At 36.8% G+C, this 12,095-nt stretch overlaps 1 protein-coding gene across 1 annotated transcript in view; it reads right to left on the bottom strand.

Annotated features, from left to right (window-relative positions):
- The window catches only part of atrx (ATRX chromatin remodeler), a 63,918-nt gene that overhangs the window by 36,165 nt on the left and 15,658 nt on the right, over window positions 1-12,095 (bottom strand). The window contains 7 exon segments of the mRNA XM_052149922.1: window positions 1,264-1,405; window positions 1,545-1,739; window positions 1,829-1,928; window positions 2,029-2,155; window positions 5,474-5,647; window positions 5,729-5,868; window positions 11,277-11,346. Of these exon segments, the coding sequence (XP_052005882.1) occupies window positions 1,264-1,405; window positions 1,545-1,739; window positions 1,829-1,928; window positions 2,029-2,155; window positions 5,474-5,647; window positions 5,729-5,868; window positions 11,277-11,346 (948 nt within the window).

The following is a 12,095-nucleotide window of genomic DNA, read 5'->3' as shown; positions in this document are numbered from 1 at the left end:
TGTGACGAAGTGCAAACGCAACAGAAGTTCCGGTCATAACCACGGGAGCTGTATTTATTGTACAGATAATGGAAACTTCACCAGCAATGGTGAGCCAGGTGTGGGAGAGATACGGGCAAGCTGCCATACACTGATCAGCCAAAACAATAAAACCACCTGTCTAAAATTGTGTGGGTCTCCAGCATGCCGCCAAAAAGGGCCTGCCAGAAGGGCGGGTTTTAGTATAACTGTAACTGCAGATCTCCTGGGATTTTCACACACAACAGTCTATAGAAATTATTTAGAATGGTGCCAAAACCATCCAGAGAGTGGCAGTGAGAGGACAACATATAATTGCCAGACTGGTTTGAACTGACAAAGTCAACAGTAACTCTGATAACAGCTCTGTACAATTGTGGTGAGAAGAATATCATATCAAAATGATATTCTGAGATGCGTGTTGGTGCTGTTTTGGCAGCACGAGGGGAAATTACACAATTTAATGTTGTGGCTGATCGGTGTATCTCTTTGCAAAGCACTTACTATCATCTGAACCGGTTAAAAAAACAAAACAGCACAAGAGAGACACACTGTGTGCACAATAGAGACTGAACGGCAGCCAGAGAAAATACTAGTTTTGAGATTTAAAACTTAAGCATTCAATTTGTTTTATATTTTTTGGTATAATGTCTCATACTTCCATTTATCTTGCCAATTAAACTTAATATAAATCTAATCTGCCCATTTGATCCTCTTCTTAAAAGTCCACTGTAAAACAGCAGAAGATTTTGCCCAACTTTAAATCACAGCATATCTACTGATTTTATGGCATGTATATATACATATGCTGGTATCAAAGATTTCTATGTTTAAAAATGTCTAATTTAACTATCTGCAAGTATCTGCTTCTATTTAAATAATTGAAAAATATAATGACTAACCAATTTATATCAAGTTCTTTGAAAAAAGTATTAAGTAAATATAATTAGGATTATTTTTAAACGTTTGTTTGGATGTATCATGATTGGTCGAGATTAATTACAGAAAACTGTGCAATTGCTTGGTTAAAAAAAATTATTCGATTCACAGTCCTAAAAATTATATTAAAAGAAAATAACTAATTAATTTATCAAAATTTGTATTATATAATTTTAATATAAGCAATGCCCCTGAATATCGCTGTATTTTTGTGATGGTTATCATACTGTTACACTGCTATACATGAAGCATATTTTTCCCCAGTGCTGTAAACAAATCTAATCCATATAAAGACTGCTGGCTCACCATCCACCTGGTGGGGTTTGAGTTTGGTTACCAGGTTCCTGTGAACCTGCACTATTGGCTCTTTGGTCTCCTCATCTTCATCGAGCACCAGCTTTGTAGTGATGGGACAGGTAACCTGTGAGGACTCCTCCACCACAATGGTCTAAAGCCAAGAATAGAACCAGAACTTTCTATCATTAAGATGCCACCTTGCAAATAATTATGAGCAAGTAGCAATGACTGACTATTACAGTTTCACATCTGCAACAGATTGCAACATTAGATATCACACGTATACAAACCTCTCGTAGTTTCTCTCTCAACCGCTCCCTCTCAGCGATACGTTTCCTCCTATCCTCCTCTTCCTTCAGGGCATCTCTGGTCTCTGTCCGCAAATTGTCATCTTTAATGATCTTGCGTATCTTCTTGCGGTTTTTGGGGGTTCCTTTTTCATCATCGTCTTCCCCATCTCCATCCCCATCCCCTTCCTCTCCACTCTTTAAAAAAGTAAAGCAAACGTTCACATAAAGATAACACAAACAGCCTCGGCTATCATTGTGCTGGTAAGATCTACAATATACCGTACCTTGCCACTGGACGTGGAGTCCTGAATCTTAATACGCCGTCGTTTTTTCTTTTCTTTCCGGTAACTCCTATCTTTATCCTTGCTGGCTTTTTTGGACGATCTATAAGTATTACCAGAAGTATCACCAGTTACATGATTTCTGCCTTTTTTTATTAAATAAGAGAATCAAGAAGTTAGCCACAACCTCCATCTTTCCTTACCGTGTTTTGCGTTTATTACTCTTTTCATCATCCTCGTCTTCACTTACAGACTCACTGAGCGCTGAAGCATCACTCGAGGCCGAGTCAGACTGCTTGAAGTCAGAGTCTGCAGAGTCGTCACTGTCCACTACACAAACCATTAAAAAAAACACTTCAGCTGTGGCAACACATGTCAATTTAATTGAGTGTTTTGTTTACAAGGATTATCATTAAAAATGGCCTGAAGCCAGAGTGAGAGTTTTAGGCCTGCTGATGTAACCATCACTTGCCCATCTTGTGTTAGTTGATCATATAATTCATGTGAGGTATTGAACATTGCTGATGCAAATTCTGATGATTTAAATTATTGGTTTTCAATTGGTTTTATTGAAATTGCAAAAATGATTGGTCATGGAAACATCAGTTAAAATGGGTTTTAAAGGATAAATCAATTGTTTTCCAACAAAAATACGCTTATGGTTTCCATCCAACTACTTTTATGCACATTTTAAAATTGCGCATAAGAAAGTCTGAATGGAAATGTGCAATATGTGATTAAACTCTTAAAATTAACATAATTTAATGCGCTAGCCAGAGGTGGATTTTCTAGAGTTTTGCATACACGTAACGATTCTTATTTTCTTTAGACTAATTTTTAGAAATGCGCTTTAAAATATTTATATGGAAACTAGGATTGTCATTATCAATTATTTTAGTAATCGAGTAATTAATTGAATTAATCTAAATCTATGATGATAAATAACTTGGATAATTCAAGCTGATAGAGATTGGTTCTTTTAATGCAAGATCTTTAATCCTAGTTCAACACAATATACCCACTTCAGTTTAGAACTCGAATATGGAAAAACAGAAACAATGACTACCCACCAATCTTGTTCAAATTATAGGTACCAGACAATATATTTTCCTGTTTGGCCAATTAGTTTCTTGAGGGCACCGAAAATCACCAGTCTGCATGTGAAGCAACTGAGATATGTAAACAACCAGTCATGGTTTGCTTGTGTTTTGTATGAGCAATCATATTACTACAATAATAGTGCAAGACAGTGTCATTTAAACGGTCCGCAGTCACATATCAGAGTCGCAGTAGACGCATTTAAGCGCATAACGCCAAAGTGCTCACCTGTTTAATTCTCCTTCTCTCCCCTCAACAGTTCCCTGTAACTTTTAACTGTCTTGTCTAATGATAAAAAGGCAAATATAAATATAACTTCTATTATACACCGTTTACAAATATACAGATCTCTCATTTAAACAGATGAAACTCACGAAAGTCCAGCATTTACATCCCGTCGAGTGCTCATCTAATATCTTCCTCTGAAGCGCGTATTATATCAGCCAGAATCAAAAACTTCAGGATTAAAACTGTGACAACCCAAGCAGGTGATCAAGGCCATTTAAATGGTCAGAAGATTGCTGCTCACGCTGGATCCGCACAAGCGCATGAGTGCAAATTCAAGGCTGCATCCAAAAACTGTAAAATGGTGCCTCTGGAGGCTGTATACAGAGGTAGGATGAAAATATATTGCTTTTTAAAATGCTCGCTGACCAGTTTCCTTAATACTTCCATTCATTCAAAACAGCTGTGTAAAACAGTTAAAGGATGGGCAAGGAGGAGGCGAGAACCGGCTTGACGATATAAATCATTTTAATGAGAAACTTAAAAGAAGACATAAACACACATGACGGACATGTCCGCTAACGATCTCTCTCTCCCGCACGGCCCTCTGCAGTCAGCCTTTAAACCTCACGGAGGCATAATTAGCCTTATATGGGACCGGTGCGCAGGATCACGACCCGGCCCCGCCCTCCACCCTGCCACAAGCTATTAAGCCATTAACTGATTAGGCAACAAGGTAGCAAGTCAGCTGCCTATGTTTTCGGATGCAGCACAAGGTAAAAGCGCATCACATGTGCTATAAGTAAATGTATTATTCACTATGCACTTCATGTACAATTGGTTTGATAAAAAAAATCATTTTTGAGTAAATGCGATTGGTAATGTGGACATGCCATCCATGGTTGCTGGACTACTGCATGTACTGATATTTCCTTCCTAATAGATTAACAATTCTTTCATGTGCAAATAAATGACTAACATTTGATGACGAAACTGCTATCTACCATTTAAAATGCAATGCTATATTTAAGTTGTGTGTGCAATTGAGTAACTATATTGCTAAATAAGGAGTTTTTTTTAATCCCCTCCTCCTCGCAATTTTATGTTATTTGCTATATTAAATTGTGTGATATATTGGCATTGTATCGGCCCACCCTGCTCTCTGGATATCTGCTTCAGCCATTAAAAAAAAAAAACATATCAGTCGAACACTACTAACAAGCAACATGAAATACAATACTGTCTACAATACAATCACAATCTGCAGAAAATAACCTTGTACATCAGTCACTGTGTGTATAACTTTCAAGTCAGGTGGATTTTTTTTAAATACATGATTTTATGTTGCTTCATAAAAGCCTATATTGTTTGTGATGATAGCATAGATAAATAGGTTTAAAGTGCATTCTGGGGTTTTTGTTGTTTTTTTTTTTGCCGAGTTCAGAGTGTCCACATCTGGAAGCGCAGCAACGCAAATCACATGCAGTGAACATACTGTGTGTGTCCAGAAGGTCTGTGCAAACTGGATGTCATACTTGCAAGTTCTGTTGCATTGCTGCAGTGGAGTTAGGATTTGTAAGATCCTGCATTGTTTTTAAAATCTAAAAGGGAAGTTTTGGGGTCCTGGGTAGCTCAGCAAGTAAAGATGCTGACTACCAACCCTGGAATCATGAGTTCGAATCCAGAGCGTGCTAAGTGACTCCAGCCAGATCTCCTAAGCAACTAAATTGGCCTGGATGCTAGGGAGGGTAGAGTCACATGGGGTAACCTCCTCATGGTCGCTATAATATGGTTTGCTCTGGTGGGGTGTGTGGTGAGTTGTGCGTGGATGCAGCAGAGAATAGCGTGAATCCTCCACATGCACTATATCTCCGCAGTAACTCTTTCAACAAGCCACGTGATAAGATGCGCAGATTGATGGTCTCAGACATGGAGGCAACTGAGATTCGTCCTCCATCACCAGTATTCAGTCAAGTCACAACACCACCTCGAGAACTTAGAGCGCATTGGGAATTCCCAATTGGGGAGAAAAAGGGGACTTGCTCTTGCAACTGACACCTCATCTTTGTGTTTGACATAGGACCTTAAGGTCACTTCCGCCTTATTTTTGATATGTTGATTCGGCAGTTAAGTAAATCTATGATTTTTTATTTTATTTTTTTTAAATAGAGTAATAAAATTAAATCTAATGGAAACCCTCTTATTGCTTTTTTGTGAAAACATAATTTAACAAATTAGATTTCTATGACAACTATTTTGTGGTAGGGCCAGAGACAATAACAGCAGGCCAAGTATAGGTCTGAAATGAGATATGATATGACAGACCTTTCCGTCTCCCTTTCTTCTTGGTTTCTTTCTTGCTCTTCTTGACCGGTGTCTCATCGTCAGAGTCACCCTCACTTAGTGTCAGCTTCTTACGCAACAAACGGTGACTATGTCTACCCTTCTTCACATCATCTGAGGCATCTGAGGCGGAGTCTGACGTTTCCTCGTCTTCCTCTGCGGGGACATCAGCACATTATAAATGTTAAAAACACAACGCGTATTAAGTTAAATGCAAGTCTATAAATGTTAACTCACCACTTTCATCATGCTTCTTAGAATCGTCCTTTCCTTTCTTTGTCTTTTCCTCTTTGTCAGCATTTTCATCTTCTGATGAACTCTCAGCTCCAGATGAATAGTTGGCTTTAATCTGAGCAAGCAGCATCCTTTTGGCAATTCTTTTAGAAGAGACAGAAACATGATTAGGCCAGCCTTAAACGTTTTACCTTTAAAAACCAAGCACTCTAGTTTGAATATGCTACATTTGAAAAATAGGCCACTTTTATGGGAACACAGGAAAAGCACCATCCCTCCAAAAATTCCTGTAAATCACTAGGTTATTAATAATAAAGTAATAAACATCGAATTTCATGATCGATTATTTGGATGTGCGCTGTGGCACGGAACACCTCCGTCAGCAAACTTGTTGCCCCCAGCGTATAAATTAAACTTTAGGTGAAGTACATTATATTATAATAGATTAGTTTAAAATACTATGCTATTAATCATAGTTTCAAAGATCACTAATGTTTGTCATTAAGTGACGATGCATCACCACGTTATCTAGAGTCCTTCAGCAAGAGAAAAAAAAGCGCGCCAAGTCTCTGACGTAGAATCAGTTTGCGCGCGGTTGGCTGAACCAATCACATATTTATTTATTTTTTGTTACTTTGAAATTATTTGACAAGAAACTTTTCTAAACGAAAAGAATGCTCGTTTAAAACAAAGATTGGACCTATGATACAAATGGAAATCTACCTGTGTAAAAAAAATAAATACAAAAAAGCATTTTTGCAGTCATCACAAATAACTGTGAATGGTGCATCATGAACAGCGCTGAGAAAAGTAACAGGTGCCAATTGACAACCACGGCTGTCTCGCGTTTCGAAGGATGCGTACTCGCGTTTGTCGGCCGCACAAGTATTCGAGGCTGTCTCGTTTCAGAAAAGTGGCTTCGAAGCCAGTCTTTGAATGAGACCTTCTTTCACGGGTCACTCGCAACCAACAATTTTTTGCTTCAACGGAAATGTCTAAAAATATGACGCCAATTTGCCCGTAAATATTTTGTTCAAACGTAAAGAATGTTAATTCCCAAGTTGAAGTACCTCAGTAGATGGGTGCAGAGTATATAATATGTATAATTATATTAATATATAATTAAAATAAAAGTATTATACTAAATTATTTTCTCTTTTCATCATTATAACTCCCCTAAAATGTACATTCCCACATACATTCCCTTCTAAAGGGACTTTGTTCACTTCTCACTCAAAGCGCTTGTTATAGTGGCGTGCTGTCATAGCAACCATGTAACATTCCGTTTGTCCTACGAAGGCCGTCTCGTTTAAACGAGGACACTTGGTATACTGCAGTCTTCAAAGGACCTACCTAGCATGCAACCTTCGAAACGAGACACGTCGTTTATGCGCTGCTTCAGTAGAGGTCGCACAACAATTAAAGGGATAGTTCACTCAAAAATGAAAATGAAAATCCCATCATATGTTCACCCTCTTGCCAGATGTGTATGACTTTCCGCTACTGAACACAAGTGAAGATTTTTAGAACAATATCTCAGCTCTGCAAGATAATTATTATCAGAACTTTGAAGCTCCAAAACGCACATAAAAGGCAGCATAAATGTAATCTGCATGACTCCAGTGGTTTAATCAATGGCTTCTGAAGCGATCCAGTTTTGGGTGAGAACCAACCAAAATAAAACTCCTTTTTCACTGTTCATCTTGACAGCTGTCTCCTTGGCAATTAAGGTATAAATCTCATTTACACTTCCTATAGCGCCATCTAGCGATCCACGCATGTGTCAAGCACCAGGAAGTATAATCGAGCTTGAAATAATGATTGCGCTTGGAGACTGCATTGACTAAATGTAAAGTGAAAAAGCGGTTACATTTCGGTCTGTTCTCAACCACAATCAACTGGATCGCTTCAGAAGACATTGATTAAGCCACTGGAGTCATGCAGATTTAATTTATGCTGCCTTTGTGCTTTTTGGAGTTCTGGTCACATTCATTTTCATTGCATGGACCTACAGAGCTAAGCTATTATTCAAAAAATCTTAATTTATGTTCTGTAGAAGAAAGAAAGTCATACACATCTGGGATGGCATGAGGGTGAGTAAATGAGAACATTTTCATTTTTGGGTGAACCTCCATTTAACACATGAATAATGATACTGAGAAACTTTAATAGTCATTCAAATTCAATTAAAAACATAGTATAGCTCCTTTATGATATTTTCACATGATAATTGTTGCCATGGGGCCGGTGTGTAGGAGCCATATAAGCATTTCAGTTTATATTTAAAATATAATTATTTGTCATTTAATTTCGGTTCGCTATAATTTAGACTTGAAACGTTTTATTGTTTTGTGAGTGTGTGCCCTCACGGGGGCAAAGCTATAAAAGTGTGCGAAACCAAGGCCTGAGGAGGGTTGATTTCATTTCTTTGTATAAAGTTACATTTATGCATTTGGCAGATGCTTTTATCCAAAGCGACTTACAGTGCACTTATTACGGGGACAATCCCCCCGGAGCAACCTGGAGTTAAGTGCCTTGCTCAAGGACACAATGGTGGTGGCTGTGGGGATCGAACCAGCAACCTTCTGATTACCAGCTCAGCACTTTAGCCCACTACACCACCACCACCACTCCATATATCACTTTACATCAGTTCTCAGACAATGTTTACACATCAGATATACTGCACCGGTATCCTCAGAGGTGGTGAAAACCATAAGAACCACCAAGGAAAACAAAATAGTTTTTACCACTACAATGTATATTCTGTGTGGAAAAATTGCCCAAACGTTGGTCGGGACAACTCTCTTTTCTAAAGAGTTTGTAAGGTCATCCTACCTAAATCTATGACTATGCGCAGTAACCATACGACTTGTTTTTTTAAACAAAAATTGGTCACTTGTTTCATACAAGTTACACCGAAAGTTGAGGTGAGTGAATACAATTATATTGATTAATTACTATATATTTAGATGATGATATATTTACAACCGTTATAACAACAAAGAGTCCCTTATATTTATAAAATAAAGAAAAGTAAGCCGTTACTATTGCAGCCCTCAAGCGGACATGGGAAGCTTCTACCTCAGAGTTGGGCATTTGTAACTATGGGTAAAAACATTGATTTTTCGATGCATCATGATCTTGGCTTGGATGATCTCGCATTGATTCACAAGATCGATCTTTAACTATATCTCTATAATGAGAGTAAAACTCTTGCAAATGAGACCAGATTTCGTGCCATGCAACTAAAAATGTCTGTAAATAGCCACTGGCTGGTAAATGTTCAGACTTCAGTCATCAATGATTGAGCAGTATATTGGCGAAGAATTTCAGCATCCTTTCACTGCGTGTTAAGAGTTTAAGTTTAATTTGACTTGTTCTGTGTAATGTGCCCAAAAACTGAATGACACCTCTCTTAATATCTTCAGTTCTTTAGTCAATTGTTGATCAAGAAGAACAAAATATGCATGTAATTCTAATCATGAATAGCACAGATGAGATAAAGCCATTTGTGCGCTTATTTACAGAGGCTCTCTACAGAACTGCAGGTTTTCTTAAAGAGACGATACAGATTTCTAGCATGTTCTACACATAAAAGGTAAATACTTGTAAACAGTAGAAATTATGCATTAAACAAACATGTAACAAAATATATATTGAATATAATATATTTATTGATGGAATACATTTTTAAAAAGCTAAGATGTGACAAATGATGAAAAACCAAAAATATATATAAAAAAAAAAATAATAATATAATTAATATTTTTTAGGGCTGTCGATTTAACGCGTTAATTCAGTGCGATTAATTTGACCCAAAAAAAATTAACACAATTAATCGCAATGCCCCCGGACCGTAATAAGCTTGTAGTACCGCCTGTTTACTCCAGAGGGCAATAAGTGAAATTTCAGCTGTATAAGCAACGTGCAGTTTATACAGTGAAGAAAACACTTCAGTAGGCAGAACAACACAAACATGCGCTACGTTCTTGCGTTCAAAACACTTGGAGTGCAAATCCGAACTAAAGGATCTCAAGATGTGTTTAAAGATTGAGTATTAAAATATATTTAATGACACAGTGACCTAAACATTTTATGTTTATGATGCAAGGCACCCGAGACGCTACACAAGCATGTCTGACGAAGGTGTAAATTGACGGGTCCTTAAACAAGCCCTCATAATAAATCTCCAACTGATTGACAAATTCACTTGTGTAATGGATTACCGTGAACTGTATGCCAATGATTGACTTATGACCAATAATATGGTAGTAAACAATACATTGTATTCTAAAGCCGCTTTTTGTATTGTCTTATCAATATTAACTCTCCTGCCACAAGAATGTAATGCACTTTAATTATCTGAATATTTGTATATGCGATTAATTAATCGGGACACCATGTAATTAATTTGATTACAAATTTTTATCGATTGACAGCCCTAATATTTTTGTAATGTACCTAGTTAGAAGGTCCCCTATATAAATAACCGCATTAGCTGGGAGATAATTTCTTTTTTAAATGCAAGCAAAATTGACATGAATGAATGAATACACCCATATTAATAGATACTGAATCGTGAGCTTGTGAATCAGAAACAAATCGAATTTGCAAATCTGTATCAATGCTCAGCCCTACATGTCACACATTTAAATGAGAAACAAAACACTGAATGATGCCAGACTCAAACAAATTTATAGTATAACTGAACACACCTGCCTCACTTTTACATGACCTTTATGATGTATTAATGTTATCTAACAAATTAATTAATTTCCTTAAATTAAGAACTAATGGCGAGTCATTAGTTGACTGGAATATATAACATTATTATTATTAAATTAAGCACTGAAATTGAAATAACTTTGCAAAATCATTGCTTTCAATTATCTTTAATGCGGACACGCCCCTTCCAACGTCACAAATCGGCAACTCTGGTATCATCTAGGAATTCAATGTTTCCCCACTTGTAAATAGGACTTCTGAGGTCATTCACACTTACCTCCTTAGCAATCAGTTTAAGCTTATGTTTTTCTTTTGTTTCCATTATCATTAATAATTCAGCGATATCAATGATCTTGTTGCATCCAAACTGTGGACAGGTTATGCAATGAATATAGTAACATTTATTTTTCAACATTTTTTGCAAACAATATATAAAATACAATCATAATTAAACAACAACTTACATATACAAAAATAGGCTAACTGAAAGCATTCAAGACCCAAACATTTAAACAAGCTCATTAAAACATCAACGTAGGCATTCATTTTGTGGGGTCATGACAACCCTAGTTTACGGTGGCATCTTTATAGGTAGCAACCATCGTAATTACAAGGGTTCAAAAAGCAAAACGCTTAGCATCTTGTACTTTCTCATGCACTTGATCTGCAATGACTGGATTGGCAAAAAAAAAAAACTACTTGACAAACACAACATCATAAACATTACTGACACACTTTAATTCCAGATTTGCTTGAACTGTAAACAAATTTGAAAAAGGTTGACTAAACATAGTTTTCCTGCATAGTTGCTGAAAGATCCTACCTATTCTCAGGGTCATCATCATCATCCACCACCATCTGTGAGGACACAGCCTTTAATTCATCCTCATCACCTTGACAAGTACAGATAAAGAAAAGATGCTTAGATCAGCCTTAATTTAATAAACAGAGGCCCAAAAAGAATGTCAATTCCCACATGGAACACACAAGTGGAGATTTAAGAATCCCACCATCTAAATTTGTTAGCTTTGTAAAAATCATCATTTGAAGTCTCTTAAGAATTGTACAGGTTGTTGGACTGTATAGTATATAATAAAAGATACTCAAAGTGAATATTCAGTATATCTATTAGGGCTGCACGAATTGGACAAAAAGTCATATTGCGATTATTTTGAAATATATTGCGATTTGAACTGCGATTATGATGGTAATGTTTTCCACATGCTCAACTGGGGTTTTCACACTTCAGTCCTCTTAAAAAAACCTAACTGAGAACTTTTTTTCAGTTCAAACACAAACAAATAAATATATAAACAGTGAAACAATGTCTTCTTCATAATCAAATGTTACCCGTCCACCATGTACCTGTTTTTGCCCATTTTGTGACAGGATCTCAGCTCACTAATCATCATTAGTTTTTGAAACAGTCAACTTGAATATTAGGGATGCTCAAATCAGGATTTTAACATCTGATAGGATCTCCAATTTTCATCTCATCAATCGATGCTTATCATTTAACTTTTTATCAGCAGCTCTGTCAAAACTCTTAAAGAATGAGGCTTAATGTCAACCTGAAGTTGAACTGAAAACCAATTGGTGTAATAACATTTAAAGTGAACATATTGGTTATTTTGTCACGATT

Source organism: Xyrauchen texanus, chromosome 19 (assembly GCF_025860055.1).
Source record: "Xyrauchen texanus isolate HMW12.3.18 chromosome 19, RBS_HiC_50CHRs, whole genome shotgun sequence".
In the NCBI taxonomy this organism is placed as follows: domain Eukaryota; kingdom Metazoa; phylum Chordata; class Actinopteri; order Cypriniformes; family Catostomidae; genus Xyrauchen; species Xyrauchen texanus.
The sequence above is the reverse complement of the archived record's forward strand: the minus strand, read 5'-3'. Positions and strand labels throughout refer to the sequence as shown.